Raw genomic sequence first — 21,676 nt, 5'->3', positions numbered from 1 at the left:
ATGTCTTTTTAGGAACAAAGAGAGGTTTTGTACCAAGGTGTGCAAAAACAATTTATCTCGACAAGTCGTTTTGTTGGAAAGCATTATACAGGGTAATCTAGATGATAAGCTTCCAAGACCACGGAAGATTGTCAAATCTAGTTCTTTGGGTGATGACCGCGTCATTGAACGAGTGAAACTAGAGGCTGATGTTTCGGTTGCGTAGCCGGTACCGGTACTGTAGTTCAGAAAACCCATTATATCCAGCACCTTTAGTCATGATACATTTTTTTGGATCTTATGGTGTAACATACTTAGTAAGATTAAGACATCTAGAATTCAGTAGATCAGGAACCAATTGTATCAATCCAAACAAGATATTAGACGTTATTAGATGTCGAAACGAAGGCCAACAGGACGACATACACAGCATATACATGACGTGTAGTCACACAATATTTATTTATTTTTGTTTCGCCTTCCTGATTTTGTTTTTTTTCCAGACAACTCCATGACATTGTTAAACTTTATTGTGGTGACCTACATGAGGAAATGCGGAGACGTTGCAGCAACTGATGCCAAACTGCCAGTACCTGAACCAAGTGATATTGAAAAGGCTTCGTCCGTTAAGTTTGACGAGGTTGAGAAACAGCTTGTGGACATTGAGGCTGAATTAAATGGTAAAATATTAACAAATTGAGACAAAGTAATATTAGTTCTGTGAAGTTTTGCAGTGTTCTGAGGTTCGATATTACGTTTGGGATTTTCAAATGTTTTCTGACAAGAGCTGATGATAGTTTTTTTTGTCCTAGCGCTAAAGGCACTTTGCTAATCTTTGCATTAAAACACACTCTTGTGTCGGCTTGGTGTAAGGCTTATAATCAAATGTCTTACAACTTTTTATACATTCTATGTAATATGTGAGTTAAATTCACTCATATAACCTACAACAGTTTACTATGAATCAATGTTGTATTATGCGTAGGCTACTGTAAAGTTTAAATAACTTTGTTGAAAAATACTTCATTTTCGGATTTTAAATATAATTTGAAATTCACACATAGTTAGTTGATAGAGTATGTTGATTTTTATGTCTCTTCTTCTTAAATCTTTAAAAAACAATGATTCATTTTCAGGATGCCAGAAGAAAATGGATGTTGTTATTTCAAAATCCCAAGAAGAGAATGTACAAACCTTCAAGGACAAAATGGAGTCATTCTTAGATTCAGGTAAGTTCAAGGAACAGATTATTTTCACCTTTATTGGAAAAGTTTATGTATTCATGAATTGGAAAAGATGCAAATTAGATATCAACAACAACATAAAAAGTTTAACCAATTAAAAATGTAATCGATTATCAACAATATTTTAAGAATATAAACAATAGTTTTGAAAACTTGATTTCAATTGTTTGCACATCTAAAATATATTGCAATAAGTATAACAATAGCATGCAGCATATTACAACTTAACTAATATGGAATGTAAGTATATATTTATATACTTAATAGTACTCATTTTTTATTTAATTTCTTATTATTATTTTACAGCCAGAAAGCAGTTAGCAGAAGAGTTTGAAAACTGTGAAGAGTGTAAAAGAAAGTAAGTAACCTAAATTATGCTATGAACAATTTCTGTGCAGTCTACAATCATGACATATCAGAGAGCAGTCAAAAATTGCGTTCTAAAACAAATCTGATTACCAAAGGAATTATGCCTACAAATATACATTCTTTTTTATGATTTACCATATTATACATTTTGTCTAAAATAATAATAAACATTGTTATTGTTTTGATATCTTTGTGCGATTAGAAGCGATCGTTTATCAGTATTTTTTGACACTATTCTTGTCAGCCTATTAAAGTATTTTATTTTTATTTTTACAAATAAAAAAAAATATTTCAGGTTCCATTCTCTTCTGAAGTTTTACCAGTTCCAGCCAAAGGGAGGTATCAAAGAAGAAGAAGTCGCTCCAAAAGACTTCTTTCCTCTTTGGGCCCCCTTTTGCTCGGACTTTAAAGCTCTGTGGCAAAAAGAACAGCAGAGGATAATAAAAGAAAAGTAAGTTTAATTTACTTCACTGTTCCATATTATAACTTATAATCGTGATTAATTTTGATAGCGCATTTATTTTTAAGTACAGTAATACTTCAACTTACATCACAGACTGTTACTATCTTGTCTACCATCGACTTTTTACAAAATGGATTTACATAAGATAAAATTATATCTATGTAGATGCCTATGCTGCTTATTTTATTGCCGAAATGCTGAGTGAAATATTAATATTGAATGAATGAGTCAAATTAATGAGAATTTAAAAAGTTGGTTTTTCATCTTTTCCCCATTTTTATGTCACTTGTAATTTTTTTGCATAACATCACAACTGAAATAAATTGACTTTATATGTTTACAAACGAAAAATATAAAAAATGTACATCATAAGTCAGGATTTTAATCATAGATAAAACATACTCCCTTAGTAGATTTGTCATCCTTATGGAACAGCTGAAGACAATCAGCTAAGATTGGACATGTTATTTTTTCCTGTATTGTAGTGGTTGGTGGAAGCTTTTGGGGTTGTATTTCATAATTATTGATCAGCAATAAGCTGACAAAAAAGTGTAGTGTTCTACTCATCTCACTCATCAAAGTTATTAGTATGTATTTGCTATACCACACTTAGTCAACTTATTTTAGTAAAAAAATATTGCAACATCGCAACCATCAATTGCGGCCGATGTTACGCGGTTCGGTTGTAATCACAGCCAGTGTTTGTCGGAAACGTTAACTACGGCGGACTTCGAGGTTCAGTTTACATTAATAAATTTTAATTATTAACCCAGTAAAACATGTTTATCAATTTTAAAAAAAGCTATGTTTTATAACATTAGGTTGTATAACGTCTCAGGATAGATTAAAATCAGTTTTCTCTACCTAATTTTTGAACATTTCCCAGACCCCCCTCCCCCACGGGGTATTCCATACCCCCCGGATGTCCCCCCCCAAATTAAAATCCTGGGTGATCCACTGTTTACAATGGGATGAGAAGTCTACTTTAGTGCTTAGTCTGTGTTTGAATGCAAGATAAACCAACTGATGAACAGAGCAGATGCAATTTCGTAAGCTATGAAATATTTTTCAGATTGAAAGAGGCGAAGAAAAAACAGGAAGAGAGAAAACAAGAAATCAAGAAAGGAAAACGAGATGCAGGGGGCTTGGTAAGTTAAGGTTTGATTTTTAATCATATTTTGGCACTAAAAATGAACATTCCATGTGTCCACATCCATAACAAAATTACTTACTTATTAATTGCTATTAATTGCTATTGTTATTAATTGCTTTAGGCTGGCATTTAACAATATGTTAGCTCGTACTAATTAAAACTAAAACCATTTAACAATGTCACAAAATTTAGGATTTTTTAGAAATAAGTGTCCACTTTTACACCAGACTGTACTTGGTCTCATCAACGCAGCTTCTCCAGTAAGCTGTCTGCAGCCTCCTCCACATTGAGCTCCAACTGCATAATATCCCCCAAAACTGTTCACACCACATTGTTTTGAGCCTTGAGCCACTAAATTGCCTTTACTTTAAAACAAACTAATTTTGTGGCTTATAGTTCGGCCGCTTAGAAAGCGACCACCTCCAGCATTGGTTTAGCATTAGCGTGCAGGTCGTTTTCTAAGCGGCCAAACTATAGTAAGTGTTGTTACTGTTGTGAGCAAAAAGAATGATACATTCAAAGGTGGCAATCCAAACCATTTATAAACATTTTTGTTTAAACTAAACAGATTCAAACAAGAGGGTAGTCTATTATACCAAAAGTATTGATCCATGGACAAGACAAATATACAAGTAGAAGTAATTGTAAGCTATGATTTATACAATGTTTATATATTTTGTATTCTTCGTTCACAGAAGTCACACTTGAAGAAGTTGGGAGAGCAATTGACCAAGTCATGAAGGATTAGTCACGTAACGTGACGTTATGTGGAATCACTTTGGCTGTGACATATCAAGACTGCGTTCCTCTAGTCACGTGCTTAACACTTTAAATACTATTTATATAATTTCGTACACTCTAATGTAGTTTTATACAATGTTGCAATGTTGCTTCAAAAGCATCGAATATGTAAAAGTGATATTTTAGTTTTATAATTGAAAATATATTATAGGTAATTACTACCATACTTGTTAATTTGTTATTCCATTTCTTTGGGACTAAATGTGTAACTAATTTACAAAACAAGATGTTCTTTAACTTCAACAATCAGTAAACTGAGGTTAAACGAATGATGATTGTTAACTTTCGTCCCCGTCCTTTTGAATTTTTAAATAAGATACAAGTTACTTCAGATTATGAAAATAACCTTTTATGACTATAGAAAGTCTCGATTGATGTTGAGTTACTAAAAGAAGTATATCTTGGCTGTGTTAGTAAGCTTATCTGGCCAAAGTGTCTAAAGTGTTACAGACTGACGGCGTAAAAAATATATAAAATAACAGCAGTCTATGGGTAGAAACCGGCCGTCGCATATGTCCATATGAATGAAAAATTTAGTAGGATTGCTGTAGCGAACGTGTTAACATGTTACTATAAACATGTAAGATTTTGGCAACTAGGATACAAGTCAAAAACAAAAAGCATCTTGTAACAAAACAAACTTTATTTCCAACTCAATAATAAACTTCTAAAACTCTAATGAACACATTTTGATTGCCAATAGTATTACTAAACATTGTACAAATCAATAGAACTGAGTATAAAATATTGTGTTTAAACCGTAAGCCTTAAATATTAGCTGAGATGATAGGGAAAGAGACCTTCAAATATTGGTGATGAAAAACTAAAACTGATTGAACGAAATTGTTAGATCTTCTGCCATCTATATGTTTACATTAAATTCTAAAGAGCAGGTTGAACCAGGTTTAATAACGAGTCTTACGTATTACAGCTATTCAAATACAATAGAACCTCGATAACAAGACTCTCATGGGCATTGTTAAAAAGGCTTGTTATCAAGGTTGACTTGATGCCTCATTGAGGTTTGCAATAACATGTTATTAGGGGTAAAATAAATTCTAGGGAGTTTGAAAATGACACTTGTTATCTAGAGTGACTTGTTATCAAGATTCTTGTTATTGAGGTTCCACTATATTTGTTAAAAGTGACCAGGGAAGACTAACATTTTGAGCACAATACTCCGTGAATACTTTACAATTTACCACAACCACTACTTCATACATCTGCTAAGCTATTACACATTTTTGTTAACAAAACAATCATCTATGACCAATGCTGTAGCCAGGAAAAAATTGGGGGGAGGGGGAAGTCAGGAGTCTGTAAATTTTCACCCCGTTTATGAGCTATTTACGTTGAAGTTCAATCAAGCAAATATAAATATGTTGGTCAATGCAATAAAAATTGTGTAAATGTTTTCTGTTGTGTGTGTAGTTTACAATTTAACTAATAACCATAAACTTTTAACCACTAAATTAGGGGATTTCAAGGAGGGTTAACTCCCAACCTAGACTACTGCCTTGTTAACTGTGATTATTTAAGTTTGACTAAAGCACAAGTAACCAAACAAAGCATTAAGGGAAAGAAAACTTGAAAAATTTAACAGTGTTAAGGGCACTTTTATCTATGGATTGAGATATCAAAGGGTTTAGTAATTTAAATCAAAGTGGGTGATAAGGAGGGTGAACTTATTTTATTTTACCTATCATCAAACTTTGGGTTGATAAGTTAAATAATACTGGGTGAGTCAGAGCCTTCGCCACATCAATTCAGTTAATGTAGCTTGGCAATGTATTGTTACTTAACTGTCTTTAGATCAACAGGTCTGTCTATTTATGGTGAGAGGCGGTTGAGAAAAAAAAATGAAGAGGATTTTTACAATCAAGGGTCACGTCACTTATTGAGGTTAGACTAAACAAAAGCCTCATTTTATCTAGTTTTCTGTCTAGAGTGTCAATCAATGCAAAGAAGTTCAAAGATATGGTCACATGATCCTTATGTTAGCTATCAATTGTGTTTTCCTATGTTTGAAGTTTTTCAACAAATTTTTATGAGACTTGGTATGTTTGGAGGTCTCTTTAACCATCACATAAATACCAAGTTTCATGAAGAAAGGTTGAGCAATTTTAAAGATAAAAATTTGTATGTAAAAGAAAATGACAAATTTCTGGGTAAATATGTATTTTCGGACATACCTTCACATGAACTTTTTTCTTTTTTTTTTGGTATGAGGATCCATATCCTTAAGTCCTGAAGGTTATTTTCAACACCCTGTAACCATCTTATATGTAGAAGCCTATTAATAATTTTTGTGAACTTTAAATGATATTTTCAATCACAAGTATACCTAAGGCTAGCAGTAATTTCTAAGCAGTATTTTTTACAGAATTGCATAAATGTCACGTTTTCAGTGACCTTTTGAATATAAAAATTAATTGGTAGGTCGAAATTCTGAGTCAAAACAATTTCCGATCACCTTCTATAGTTTTCCTGGATTACATTCAACATGTTCGTCATATCAAGAAGATAGCCCTAGTTTTTTGGATCAGATCTTTCACAGTTTTATCTATTAATTAAATTGAGAATCACATAATGAATACACAAAGATAACCAGGAGGATATTGATAGTTTAATTACTTTTCCTTGCTAACAAAATCTTGTAAAGAACTTCTGACCTGTGGTGATAAAACGATAAATCCATATCCATAATTGTGTAATGACGAACACTTTGGGGAATCCATTTTACCCAGTTTCCTCAATCTAAAGCGATGGTTTAATAGTAGCATTGACCCATTGATAACTGTTGTTGCATTATCAATGGGGAAATTATTTACATTAATTTGTATGTGGCAGATTGCTTGTATGATGAAAATATTTTTTCACTGATTTCCGATGAACTAAGTTTTATTTTCAAGTAATTTAAAAAAGGACTTCTGCTGAATAACTCAAATCAATGTTATGATTAACATTTATTATGTACAGCCTTTGACTATTGATACAACTAGACATTCCATCCCATGTTAAATTTGTTACCGGCTTTTTTAATCAAAATCGTTGTTGTTGAATGTTGATGTGAGCCGCCGACAGATTGTGCTGATCTAAAACACTGATTACTGTCGAAAACTTTAGCTTTTTAGCAATTCAAATTTGATACAACGACTTATTATGAGCTATAGCAACTGTTATCACCCATCAACTTAGTCAGCACCAAAAAAAGGTAGAAAATTGTATTTTAGACACTAGCGCATCCTGTGACTGGCTCACACAACTACATTCTTATTAAAAATAAATTGGCGACAGCTGTCCATAGATGGGAATGTCTACTCCAGTATCCAATAGTCAACAGTACAACAGTAGACCTTTTCTGAAGTATTGACGTCCTATCATTAGCTGTAGTTTTTTATTTTTACTTTCTCCCCCTATACCATAGTATATGGAGAAAGTATTGTTTTCGTCAAAATTTTCGAGTTTGAGTTTTGAGTGGATATATTCGTTTTGGGTCCCCCTGGACCCAAAAAAGTGGTTTTCGAAGTGATGTCTGTGTGTGTGTGTGTGTGTGTGTCTGTGTGTCTGTGTGTCTGTGTGTCTGTGTGTCTGGATGTGTACAGAGCTAGTGACTACACCTGTGGTCCGATTTCGATGAAATTTGGTATGTAGGTTCTAATCCATGGTATCTCCAGGCGTTTTTTTCATTTTTTTGAAATTTTGATTTTTAATGGGGATTTTCCCATAAAAACCCATAAAAAACTGGAAAAATCGTATTTTCTCAAAAATGGCCCGAACGATTTTGATAAAAATTTATTATGTTGTAGCCCTTTAAATTCTGAACAAAATGGTACAAATCCCATTTCTGTAAAAATTACGGTTCAAAAGTTATGGTAAATTATGTTATTTTCCCATAATAACCCCATAAAATAACGAAAAATAGGATTTTAGACAAAAAAATCTGTTTTTATTTAACATAGTATGTTATGGTCCTTACAATTTTGATAGTTTTTCTCATTTCTTAGAAATTTTTATTTTTAATGGGTATTTTACCATAAAACCCCATAAAATGACGGTAAAAAAAAGATTTTCCCAAAAATGGCCTGAACGATTTTGATAAAAATTTAGTATGTTATAGTCCTTTATATTCTGAACAAAATGGTACAAATCCCATCTCTGTAAAAATTACGGTTCAAAAGTTATGGTAAATTATGTTATTTTCCCATAAAACCCCATAAAATAACGGAAAATCATATTTTCCCAATATTGGCTCGAACGATTTTGATAACAATTTAGTATGTTATAGTCCTTTAAATTCTGAAGAAAATCTTACAAATCCCATTTCCGTATATTTACTCTCACCGCTTACACATGATAAAGGTTTTTGACAAACTTATGGGAGAAAGTATGTGTCAGAAAGCTGATACCGTTTATTTTTATATTTTTTTTATTATTATTTTTTTATTATTATTTTAGAGCTTACTGCATAGTTCAATCAGTCACTCACAGAGTGTACTAAAGTCCAAAATACTATTTTCTCCATTGGTTTTGTTACTGGAACTACTGTTTTAATTTACATTGGAAATAGTTAATGTCACATAAAAGATGCTGCAGCTTACCAAAGTCGTCCTATTGATTTGGCTTGGTAAAAAAAAGTGTACATAAACAGTAATTTACTTTAACACAATCTGTCTGTGACTCAATCACCTACAGCAGACTCACTATTTTCTGGACTCCTCGGGACCAAGGCCAATTCGGATAACGGGTTTTCCGGTTAAACTGACTTTCCAAAAACTTGTTAAAACGGACCGTTTTAAACACATACTGTATACAGTATTTGACTTACATTTAGGAGAGCATTGTATTTAGACACGTGATCACAGGTTTAAAATCTTTCCCAAGAGAACAGTCGTTTCAGTACCGCCCACTTCCTGCCGGTTAAACCGATGTGCTGATAAAACTTGTCCGGTTAAAAGGTGTCCGGATAAGAGGGAGTCTACTGTACATCCATTTGAAAACTAGTGACAACTTAAACATGGATAAAATGTCTAATTCAATCAAAAGGCCTAGTCAAGGTTAGGTGATAACCCCAAAATGTTGAGTGCCGTATTAGGGGTGTCATCAAAGTAGTACAAGAAAAATGTACCTGCATAGGTTTCTATCCTCACCATATTCTTCTACATTTTTACTTTCATTTTTATGATTTTCACTTGAATACTAAAGCGGTCCACTTTTTTTTTTATTCCTCATTAGATTGTAGAATCTACTCTATTATACGATCCCATTAGCAACAGTCGTGTCACGAAGGCCGATATGACCTTTTATTATAAACACTGTTCAAGTCAGAGTCGTCATCCAGTGGGTCGAGGAAACCCGAGTCGTCGTACCGAGGAGTCTTGTGATCAGGTGAGAAGCGGGGAGTTCTACGGGGACTTGTCCGGGCGGGGCTGCGGCGAGGGGAGACATGTACATGGGGCAGTACTGGGTCGTCATAGCGACGCGAGACTGACGAGAACTCTCTATAAGCATTCATAACCTTGGTCAGCCGCCCGATAATCTCGTAGTCTGGACACGTTGTCTCCAGTCCAAGCAGGCTCACAACAGAGCTCCGGAAACTGTTAAGCTGTAAAAATTCATATAGTAAAAGCAGGGTTTACCATACCACCTCTAAATGACCAAAAATACAATTATCCCAAGTAGCACACATCATTGGCCCAACGTTGGGAAATGGTCGGCACGGTTGGGAAATGGTTGGCAGAAATTTTAATGATTTGCCAACGTTGGCCCAACGGAAACTGGTATTCGTTGGCCCTACAAAGGAAAGAATCGTTGGGCCTTCGTTGGGCATTCGTTAGGTTTAAGTATAAAACATTCTAAAACGAATTTTAACAAATTGATTCATTTAAAAGTACATACATGTTATGGCAGCAGAATATAAGACAAATATTGTAAAAATTTGGATTAATAATGAATGTAGTCAGATGATGCTGCGATAACAGATACAGTGGGGAACACCTGCTTAACATATAATAATTATTATAATTCTCTTTTAAAAATATTTTTTAACTTATTTAAGCAAGTTTTTATAGAGAAAAGATTAATTAATTATATATAACAATAAATAATAACAGTAGCCTACTAATCTAAAGGTAATTAAATAATCTATATTCAAATACTAGTATCCTCTCCAACTACCAGAAAAACAATTCAACTACTTGAAGCCTAAACAGATTAACAGAATCATATTATAAGCTACTGTAGAATCAAAAATATTTAAAGTATTAATTAATTGTGACCATTGCACCTGTCGGCTACTCTTTCACCACTTAAAAACACCCTTTATCAACAAGCACTGTTAGCTCAGAGGTAAGGCATGAGGCTCACATGTCAAAGGTTCCGGGTTCAAGACCCGTCCCGGCCAACAAAATTTTATCTCGTTTTATTTTCAAAATAAGTTTTTATGAACTATTTAATCAATTTACTCAACTCATAATTATGCTTTTCATACAAAATCTTTATTATTTTGTGTTTTTTATGTTTATGCCCAATGGGATGGTTGGCCCTTCCGCAAAAATTGGTTGGTTGGCCAACCGTAAGACTGAGTGCCAAAACATACCGTTGGCCAACAGAAACGTTGGGCCAACGATTTGCCAACGATTTTTGCTACTTGGGATTATAGTATTCAAGCTGGTAAAACTTACAGAATTTTCTCTCCTCAGGGTATCTGAAAGGTCAGCTTTAATCTTGGCCAAATCTTCAATCAGCATGCTCTTGGTTCGATCACACATGTGTTTCTCATGTTCCAACGTGTCTGATGTCGTCTTCACCTTGGAATTTTTAAACAAAAACAAAATGAAGTGATTTTGTCAAAACTATTACACTAGACATTAATTAGAAAAAAACTATTTCTTTTAGTTCAATGAGATGGGGTTACGTTAAATTTTGAGAAAAAGAGTGAGTCTTTACGGATAAGCACAAAAGACAACCATAACATTACGGTTGATAGTTGTAATTGAGTATCTAACTACGAGACATTCTGAAAGTAACATGTTTAACATTCGGCAGAGCAATCATCAACATTTTATAGTGTTCCTACACTCAGTACGCACCCAGCTACCGTTCAGCGTACCGTGGTAGCTACCGTTAGCATCATACCTCTCGTACTTTGTCTACAGTGGAGTGTTAACATGAGCAAGTTTTTTTAAAGCTCCTTCATCCACCATCTTCACAGATGGTGGATAAAGGAGCTTTTTAAAAAAATCTAGTCAAGGTGCGCACCTCACCACCAGTGAGATTTCGAAAGACATTGCTAATTTTAACACTCCACAAGTATGAGAGGTATGATGCTCAAGGTACTGTAAATCATCACTAAATTACCTGATCTTTGAGCAAGTTTACTTTCCGAGTGCATCGAGTTCGCAACACCTCAGAATCTAAGAGGCGCTTCTGTAGCTCCTCTATTTTCCTTGCTCTTTCTATGGCTGTTGTCTGTAAAAATTAAATGGTTGCATTAAATATTTAGAGATTACTCAAGTAATCAACAATTTAATTATTTTAATGACCAATTTTATTGGCATCATGGAAATAGAAGACAAATAAATGTGGCAAGGCAAGGAAGTATTCTATATAGGTACTTTGAAAAATCTTAAATACATTTTCCACAAAGATTTATAATAACTCTTTAGATGGTTAGATCTGTTCTTGCATTGTCACAATGATTGAACTAATTAAATTTATTTGATTGTATCATATTTAACTTATATTTGTATGATTGAGTTTCGTATGTTGAATAGTAAATTCTTTGAGACAACGACGCACACTTAGGTCTGTATTTTAAGTTGAATATGAATACAAGGTGAGTGTAGAATGGAGTGAGATAATCTGTGTCGCTTTGTTACTGACCATTCACCATCAAACTTTAGAAAACTGTTCTATTTTTCTAGTTATAAAACATGCTGGAAGTAAGGCTCCCACGATCACACTTAGTATATTGTTGTCTTCAGAGCAAAAATATCATTACACAAGTAACATGTACTGACGTTTCGTCCCCGTTGCAGATCCTCAAAGCAGTAACAGAAGACTAATAGCCAACCGCATCAAGGCCGAATCATCAGGTTTGCAATGTTTGTCAAAATCATTCAATTTCGTCAAAATCATTCTAACAGACACGTGTATTAGAACTAAATGTGTTTTCGGCTTCTGAAGACTTCAAAACGAAAAAGCAAATCGGTCCCGGGACCAAGTCTTACCATGACACCAACAGTTATAGCTTATTCCTAATGGAAAATTCGCTACAAAGTTCTACACAACTACCTTGTAGTCTGCAGCTTCGCCCAGTTGTAGTTTCAGGTCTCGTATTTCTGCTCTGGCGTCATTCAAGTCTAACTGCAACTTGTCTGCTTGCTTTACCAATTTCTTCACTCTATTAACAAGTTATCACCTATTATACACTGTAATGAGGGTATACATTGTGAATAATTGTAGCAGTAATTACAAAGTTAACAATGTTCACAAAGTTTTGGAACAATGTTTCAAAATTTTGTCAAAATATTACAGAGAGTTTTAAACTGACATCCTAAAAATTAAGAAATACAAAAAGTTTTTTTTTCAATTATGTAAAATAGTTGTTTAGATGTTTATAACATTATTTCTGAACTTTAAAAAATTTCCATCATATGATTGTCTCCTTCTGATAAACTTGTATACTTCTGATGTAGGTATCTTTTATCACATCTCCGAGTAAAGAAGTCTGGATTTTTCTATGTTTTTCCATTTTTGGTTTTTTCTTCCCTCAATTACTAATGTTTGTGATACATGTGTCTTTAAATTTTTTGTAGTTTTTTTCTTCTACTTTTTTCATCTCTCAATCACAAAGATTCTTGAGCATTCTTAAACTCAAATCCTATTTATTTTTATTTGCCAAATAACAATTTTTTTAACGATACGGCTGACAAGAATGTTTTACCTCTGGTTAGCATCGTCTCTCTCAGCCTCCAGAAGAGATCGGACCTTGCAGTGGTCCTCGTGGAGGTTAAGTTTCCTCCGCAGCAAGTCCAGATGCAGATCTCTCCTCTGCAGCTGATCTCGCAGAGTGCGAACTCTCCGCTGCAGCTGGTACACTACTGCGGACTGCAACAATGCAGCATGTACGTATAGTAAGCCAAGTGATAGTCTCAGGGTTCTATACTGACCAAGGGTCGGTAATAAAGTATTTTTTGCCACACTTCTCGGCTATAACAGACTTTCCACCCAAGTATTTACTCTGGAAAATAGCTCTTTGCCGCCTGCTTAATCAAATGGGATTTCATTACTCACTACCACCAGACTAATAAAACCACCAGACATTCCATCCCTATGTTAAAAATTTGTTGCCAGATTTTTTATAAAAATTGTCGTAGTTGATGTGCTCCACCAACAGATTTTGCTGATCTAAATTACTAATTTCTGCCAAATACACATACTTTTTTAAATATCGCACATCACTTGTCCAAAATGTGTTTGCCGGACTCGTATGGTGATCCCGAAAATGACAACCCCCAACTGGTAAACACTTATTTTCCGGACTAGTAACGTAATATACTATTGCTGGGTTTACTATTTGCATCAACCCTAGACTGATTGTCAAACACTTGGAATGTTAGGTAAATAATAGATACCGGCCTGGTACCAAACTGTACCATGCTTAACGTTTATATTTCAATTGAACCATGAACTTCCATAAATCACATTACATTAGCAATATCCTTGTGATATTTAGAGTTGGAAGTCACTAGACATTTTAGCTATAGCTATTTTTGTGTAGTAATTTTAAAAATAAATGTGCATTAAAAATTTAAAAAACCACTTTTCTGACAGGACATAATTTCTACTTTCTCACTATAATCCATACTAGTTCAAAACAAGGCCAATAGAGTGCAAATTGGTGATTATTCTAAAGAATTAAAACAACGAAACAGTTTTGCTACTAATATAAAAGAAATGTGACTCTTACTTCACATCGTGGATAGCAACATGAGCGTTCACGTTTGAGGCGAGGAATCGTAGTGCAGTATGGGTAACTCAACAACAACTGTACAACAACATGCAACAACATTAACAACTTGCAATGACAAAATACCACACACAGTACCAAAATGGATGTAAGTAAGAAAGCTTCTGAAATACAATTGCTAAAACACTTTTCTCAAAGTTTGGACTAAAGGAAAGTAAACAAACAAAAGACTTTTACGTTATCTATTTATTTTTAAGGTGGTTTAAAATGTTGATACAATCTCAAAGGCAGTGTAAGACAATAAAGAAACCCAGAAGTTGATTGACAAATGTTTTTAGTAAGGACTCAAAGGACTAAAGATTGCTCTGAATTCAAGATTGGGATTAATCATTCTTTTGTAAACCAGCTTTAAAAGTTCTGTTGTAGAGTAGGAAAGGATACTTAAATCTTTAAGTAGAAATTTTGTTTGCAGTAATTAATTAAGTAAAAGAATATTGGTCTTCTGTTAACACGTTGGGTGCTGATGACGGGAATTCCCGCCATTGCTTAACATTGAAATAAATGCAATTTTCATGTTCAAACATGTCAAAGGCACTTTAAGTGTTAAAGAATTGAGTTTACTTGGTAAAACAAAAAACCATTACCTCCGGACCTCCCTATGAAAAATATTGAGCCCCCTTTGGTTACAGGACAATTTTGCTAACAGTCTAATTTGCTTAGGTCTGTATTTTGTAGCATTTAAATAAATTAATAAACAGTAACCTCCTTAATTGTAGGTCTTGGATGTTTTCCTAATAATAGCAAAAATCTATTAAAATACATATTATTTTGTCTTAACAATCCCCTTTAAAACTAATGTTAAAGACAGAGAATGTCTAATCTTACACCACTTATTGTTTGTTTGATAGTGATGTGAAAAAGGAAATAAAGTTTGCACCTTGGGATTTTTTAGGTCCTTTACTACGTATTGAACTTGAAGAAAATCCAACACTACTTTTTGGCTTTTGGTGCAAAACTGACTAGCATCCTATACCAAGCCTCCAGATTTATGCCAAATTAATCGCTTTTGTAGTGATTGGCTTTCAGACTATGAGTGTTTTACAAAAAAAGTGTCATAAGAACCTAATGTAAGTTTATAGTTGACATTTTTTTGGACCTTTTATCCAAACAAAACAATGAATACTGTTTTGATTTCTTAGCATTCATAAATATTTCAACATGCAATCAAACCTTGTCAATCAATTTATCACTCTCTAGACGAGTCAATTGCTCAGCTCTCATCAACAATGACTCGGTCTGCAGATCGACTCCTACTTCCTTGGAGATTTCGTCCATGTTCAATGCTCGAGCAAGACGGTCAAGGAACGTTACGAACTGCAAAAAAAAGCGAGTTGATTCAAATCTGACACCCGCACAGGAGTTTTTTAATTTTTTATTTCCTTCAGCACTGTTCTATCCGGTTGTACAGAGAAGTAAAGTACAGAGGAACAAGATTATGGGACGGCCGTGCACTTTCAGCTCTAGTATGTTGCAAATAAAGCCCAAGTGGCGAGCGCTGTGCGGAAATTCCTACCCAGGGCAGCTTCCTCCACTGTGAGCGTTGTAATACATGATGACTTTACTTTTGTTACAGCTTTAGGCTTTTGCTGATTAAACCAAGAGAAAAAATATTCTTTCTGGATGAAAATTTTGCACTGTGGTGACTACTCTGATTTTGAGTCTATACTACTTTCATAGAATACCAACATCCCAAAAATACAGTATACATAACCTTACAACATCAACATACATAAATTAAATTTTAGTTTCAAACACCAAATCCTCTGAGGACGTTAAACTTACAATAACTTTGTCTCTTCTTAAGTTTTCCTTGACTGCCTCGCAGGAGCTGAGTTGAGCCTCGGTGTTATGAAGTCGTGAACTAACAGTTGACTTGTCGTCTTCCAGGTTACGTATCCTCACGTTGGCGAGATCCAGAGACTCTTGTAAACCGTGAACTTGTGACTTGAGGGCAGACACTTTATCTTTCAGGTGGTCCAATTGCTGTAAATGTAAGCAGTGGTGGTTAATAGAATCATATTACTACACCCTGTACCTTGCAAAAAAAAAAAAAAACACAACAAAAAACACAAACAGAAGAGAATAATGGTATTATGTAAAATTATGTCAACATTGAATTAATATTCTTCATTTTGACTAATATGACTATGAATACTGTGAAACAAAACTCAACTGTGGGGGCGAGGCATAATAATAATTATCAGTGAATAACTTAAGTTTTGTTTTACACCATTTTAAAATTTTAAGATAAAACCAGGTACATGACGTCCACCCTACCCTGTATACAGGCTCAAGTAAAATCAATTGTTTCATTATCTTTGAATAATTTAATTTATCGACCTCCAAAACACATATGCATTTGGAGAGTACCAGATTAGCTGAGAGAACGTATTGCTCGCCTTCAAATCTGAAGGTCACTGATTTGATTGCAAGCGAGTTTGTATCTGGACCCAAATGCCATATATGTCATTGGGCTATCAATGCTATCTGGCAAGAGGTTGAAATTAAAATTCAATACTATTTAATAGTAACAGGATTTGGACCGATCCCTTAAAAAACCCCTTTAAAAGTGTAAGAATGTGTAAAACGTAAATAAAATGAAAAATATAAAAAATTGTAGCTTTTTAAGTATTGTTCAGTAAAAGGCCAGCTGACCATATGAGCATATTAAAATAATCCCCACATGTCAACAACAATACAATAATAAAAATTTGAAAATGAAAAGATTCCAAGGTAAACATTCTGGTTCAAGAAGTGCAACTTTTCTCTCTTGTAATATCGTTTCTTTGTGTAACATAATTCATTTCTCTCTCCTTTTATTTTGACTTATTTCATTTACCTTTTCCTTTTGTGTTCATTAAATAAACCCTTTTTAATTTGACTCTAAATTCTGTGTACCTACTGTGAGAACATTTGGACATTAATGAAACATATTATCTTCTCGACTAGAGCCAACATTCGACCAGATCTTCTTTCAAGACCTTAATAACGTCAAAGTGGTAACATAACTATAGTAGTGTTAAAAATTATACCAAAAGTCCATTATTTTCTGTTGTCAAAATTAAATTAATATCCCATATACAGTCCACTTTATTATTTCTACAATAACCTTTTGATTACGCTATATCTTTGGTCCGTTCGCGTCGGATTGTTGATTAACCAATTGATTGGATTAATTATTTGGACTTTTGGTGAAGATTAAAGACGAACATTACCTCATAAACTCTCAATATTGTCGTTCCCGCATATTGTGTACTCTCCCTCTACCTCTATCTCTCTCACTCTCTAGATCACAGTAGCCTAATTCACCTTAGCCTATCTAGGTCTACTCCAATGACTGAAAAACTGTGACATTTATAGTCATTTTGTAAACATTATACCAATCCTTCAGTGTTTATATTTTTTGTTGATTGGTTCCGAGTTAAGGCCCACAAACTGTTTAATTGAACTAGCCTAATTCATTTTGTTTTATGTGACGAAGTGAAATAACTTTTTGTGTCTTGTGTATTTTGACTGTATTTTTGTTCAATTATGGCCCCTGTGAACCTAGCCCCGATTAAGATTTGTACTTATAAAAGACTAACCAAACAATTCAAAGTTAGGCTTGGAAAAATTCAAGAAAATATAGATTATATTAATGAAAGTGCTAAAGCAAACAACCTATCCTCTGTGCAAATAAAATCACTTCATAACTATTTAGATGAAATCAGGAAAAAGCGAGACGACTTTGAACTAAATTTCAGGCGCGTTTTAGAACATTGTTCTGACGAAGAAGTCGATGACATTATTCTAAATGATGATGAAAACACTATTGGTGAATTATGTATACATCTTTGTAGTACTATAGAGTCACTAATCCCTATTGACGAACCTCAATCTCCCTCTCAAGAAATGGTGAATGATTCCAACTGTACTACTTTCATGCAACCTGTCCGCCTACCGCAACTTGACTTGAAAACCTTCTCGGGAAACTCAGCCGAGTGGATTAATTTCATCAATCTTTTTGATAGCGCTGTACACCTCAACACATCTCTGTCTCCAGTATCAAAATTTCAATACCTACTAAGCTGTCTAACTGAAGAACCTCTAAATTTAATTAAAAACTTAAACATCAGTGCATCTAACTACGAAATCGCGTACAATTTGTTGCGCGATCGATACCACAATCACAGACGCTTAACTGCTTTACATTTAAATGCCATATTGGATCTTCCCATTGCCACATCTGAAAATACAAAATCAATACGTGAATTTCTAAATCATTTTCTGGAACATACACAATCACTTATTGCTTTAGAAAGTGACATCACTACAAATGACAATCCTTTGCTGTCAGCTCATTTGCTCCGTAGACTTGATAGAAATTTACGGCAAAAACTTGAACATTATTGCTCATTCAAATCATGTGAAACTCATTCGTTACCATCTGTGGACGAAATCATTAAATTTCTCAATGAAGAATGCTCAAACAGTGAAGATGCCAACCTACACTGTTCAACTTTTTGTCACAAGGCTAATTCAAAGCCTGCCCTCACATCTAGTAAAAATTACTCCAAACCAAGCATCCGCTATACTGCACTTGTAAGCTCGGGTGATCACTCCACTTCTGTAAAGACATTTCCATCATGCTTTGCCTGTCAACAAACCGATCACAAAATCTACATGTGTAAGGTTTTTGCTAAGAAATCTCCAAACGAGCGTTACAAACTTGTTAAGGAGCAAAATAAATGTATTTCATGTCTTGGCAATCACACACTCAAAGATTGTCGCTCAACAGGCACATGTCTTAAATGTAAACAAAAACACCACACCTTGTTACATTTCGAAAATGTTGTAAAGTCGGTGCAGCCTCCTCCTGTAGCCAAACCCTCAAAACCTTCAACTGCTACACCTTCTGTAGTCGCTTCTGCTCAACCAGAAATGTCGCTCTCGATTTCTCAGCCTGCAACTACGGTACTTCTAGGCACCGCTCTCATTAAAATTACCGCTACTAATGGAATCTCTCATGTCTTTCGATGTCTGCTCGACAGTGGAAGTCAACTCAACTTCATGACAGAGAGGGCAGCACAGCTATTAAACGTCTCTCGTCACCGCTCTACTCACACAATCGTGGGAATCTCTGCATCGCAATCCTCGACAAAGGGACATGCACTCCTAGAACTATCCACACTAGGCAGTGAAGTAATTGCTTCAAATCAACCTTTCCATATTCTAGATAGAATTTCCGCTCCTTTGCCGCGTACTCAACTCTCTTTTGAGGTTTACGAACTAGTAAAACCTTTTGTCCTCGCAGATCCGACCTTTCATATTCCTCAGAATATTGACATTCTCATAGGAGGTGCTTTGTTTCCAGAACTTCTTACTCATCAATCCTACCCATTGGGCTCAAACCTTCCATTCGTTATTGGAACACGATTGGGATTTGTGTTAATGGGCAATGCACCAACTTTGTCTAATTCTTCTCCCACCTCATGCCATTCGTCTCTACTATCCACTACAGACGAGTTACATAATACTCTACTTCGCTTTTGGCAACAAGAAGAGGTACCGCAGTGCAATCTTATCTCTGAAGACGATCGCATCGCTGAAGATCACTTCAAATCAACTCACTCCCGCTCTCCAGATGGAACATATGTTGTTCAACTCCCTTTCAAGGACCAACATCAACCTCTGGGCACTTCAAAATCTGCTGCTGAACATAGACTTCACTCAATTGAACGAAAGTTTGAATCCAACTCTAATTTCAAGGAATTGTATACACAGTTTATGACTGAATATGAAAATCTCGGACACATGGTCAAAGCATCCCCTTCCGATCTTTCGCAACCACACTACTATCTGCCTCATCACGGTGTACTGAAGGAAACCAGTAGTACAACCAAACTTCGTACAGTTTTTGATGGTAGTTGCAAAACCAGTACCGGTGTCGCACTAAATGATATTCTTTTAACCGGTCGCAAACTTCAAATTGACATTTGTGACATTTTGTTGAATTTTCGTTCACATAATTATGTGTTCAGTTGCGATATAAGGAAAATGTATCGTTGCATTCAAGTTCATCCTGACCACCAGAAGTATCAGTTAATTCTATGGCGTGATCCAAAGACTCAAGAAATCTCCACATACAAATTAACGACAGTTACATACGGTCTTAGCAGTTCACCTTTCCATGCCATCAGAACGTTACTTCAACTTGCTGACGACGAAGGAGGGTCCTTCCCAGCAGCAGCCAAAGTTTTACGGGAAAATACGTATGTGGATGACGTCATCTGTGGAGCTCATACTTTCAACGAAGCTAAGCAACTACGAGATCAGCTGATTGAACTTCTTGCACGTGGTGGTTTTGAGCTAAGAAAATGGACATCCAATTGCCCAGAAATACTCCAAGATTTGCCTCAAGATCATCTAGAAACACCAGTCTTTTTGGAAGCCACTAATCACCCTCATTTTGCCATTCTTGGACTACATTGGTCACCCATTTCAGATTGTTTCACTTACAACTTAAGTCTCCCTGATGGTCCTCCTACAAAACGATCAGTGCTGAGCATTATAGCACGCATTTTCGACCCTACCGGATTTTTGTCACCCGTGACCATGTGGGCAAAAACCCTCATGCAAATACTCTGGTCACAGGGTATCCAATGGGATGACACTCTTCCAAATGAACTTGCCGAGAAATGGCACATTTTCGTTGATGAAACCTCTCTCCTTTCAAGTATTAAGATCCCTCGCTCGTTCCATTTCACTACCACATGTTCCTTACAACTCCATGGATTTTCAGATGCCTCCGAAGTAGGATACTCAGCAGTCTTATACTTCCGCTGTGAGTTTTCAACTGGAGAAATCATCACTCGTCAGATTCTCGCAAAAACACGTGTAGCTCCTTTGAAACGTGTTACTCTACCCCGCTTGGAACTATGTGGTGCACACTTACTTGCAAAACTCACAACTTACTGTTGTACAATTTTCAAAGAAAAGATTGACCTTTCTGAAACTACATTGTGGTGTGATTCATCAGTAACCCTCACTTGGTTACACACCCCCTCATATCGACTTAAAACGTATGTTGCCAACAGAGTTGCTCAAGTCCAAGAATTGATCCCCTCTCACTCCTGGCGCTACGTTCCCTCAACAGACAACCCCGCTGATTGTGCGTCACGTGGTTTGCTTCCCGCTCAACTCATTGATCATCCTCTATGGTGGAATGGCCCTCCATGGTTAATTCTTTCAGATGATCATTGGCCATCTAATCGCTTTGTTCCCATAAACTTGCAAGACACTCAAGAATGTAAAACTACTCCTCTAAATGTCCTAGTTTCAACCCAACCTCCAGAATGGGATCTTCTCTTCAAGTACTCATCGTGGTCCAAACTACTTAGAGTAACAAGCTATGTCTTGCGGTTTATCCACAATGCACGTAGCTCTGACCGAAGACATGGGCATCTCACTGTCTCTGAACTTAAGAACTCAGAGCGTACGATCATCAAGTGTGTCCAAGCTACATGTTTTACGAATGAATTGACTCTACTTCTCAAGAACACAACCAGTACCTCTAATCTTCAACCCTTAGACCCTTTTCTGGATGCTTCCGACATAATTCGTGTGGGAGGCCGGTTAAGAAGCTAACACGTAAA

The 21,676-nt window shown here is 35.3% G+C and overlaps 2 protein-coding genes across 5 annotated transcripts in view; one reads left to right on the top strand and one right to left on the bottom strand.

The window, feature by feature from the left end:
* The window catches only part of LOC128985517 (formin-2-like), a 41,496-nt gene extending 37,291 nt beyond the window's left edge, over positions 1 to 4,205 (top strand). Inside the window, exons 13-18 of one of the 3 annotated variants that reach the window (XM_054405097.1) lie at positions 483 to 659; positions 1,116 to 1,208; positions 1,530 to 1,581; positions 1,888 to 2,043; positions 3,128 to 3,203; positions 3,904 to 4,205. In XM_054405097.1, coding sequence (XP_054261072.1) covers positions 483 to 659; positions 1,116 to 1,208; positions 1,530 to 1,581; positions 1,888 to 2,043; positions 3,128 to 3,203; positions 3,904 to 3,948 — 599 coding nt within the window. In that variant the 3' untranslated portion in view covers positions 3,949 to 4,205. The remainder of the gene's footprint in view (positions 1 to 482; positions 660 to 1,115; positions 1,209 to 1,529; positions 1,582 to 1,887; positions 2,044 to 3,127; positions 3,204 to 3,903) is intronic. The other 2 variants (XM_054405099.1, XM_054405100.1) reach the window with 2 other exon arrangements.
* A 4,113-nt stretch (positions 4,206 to 8,318) lies between these two features.
* LOC128985518 (coiled-coil domain-containing protein 170-like) overlaps positions 8,319 to 21,676 on the bottom strand; it is an 83,177-nt gene continuing 69,819 nt past the window's right edge. For both annotated transcript variants that reach the window (XM_054405102.1, XM_054405101.1), the window contains 8 exons: positions 15,825 to 16,025; positions 15,213 to 15,356; positions 13,983 to 14,060; positions 12,957 to 13,120; positions 12,305 to 12,413; positions 11,369 to 11,479; positions 10,693 to 10,818; positions 8,319 to 9,614 (listed from right to left, as the gene is read on the bottom strand). In XM_054405102.1, the coding sequence (XP_054261077.1) occupies positions 9,291 to 9,614; positions 10,693 to 10,818; positions 11,369 to 11,479; positions 12,305 to 12,413; positions 12,957 to 13,120; positions 13,983 to 14,060; positions 15,213 to 15,356; positions 15,825 to 16,025 (1,257 nt within the window). In that variant the 3' untranslated portion in view covers positions 8,319 to 9,290. The remainder of the gene's footprint in view (positions 9,615 to 10,692; positions 10,819 to 11,368; positions 11,480 to 12,304; positions 12,414 to 12,956; positions 13,121 to 13,982; positions 14,061 to 15,212; positions 15,357 to 15,824; positions 16,026 to 21,676) is intronic.

Source organism: Macrosteles quadrilineatus, unplaced genomic scaffold, assembly GCF_028750875.1.
Source record: "Macrosteles quadrilineatus isolate MER2022 unplaced genomic scaffold, UCM_ALF_1.0 Scaffold_2__2_contigs__length_208266976, whole genome shotgun sequence".
Lineage (NCBI taxonomy): Eukaryota > Metazoa > Arthropoda > Insecta > Hemiptera > Cicadellidae > Macrosteles > Macrosteles quadrilineatus.
This window is presented reverse-complemented; position numbering and strand designations above follow the sequence as displayed.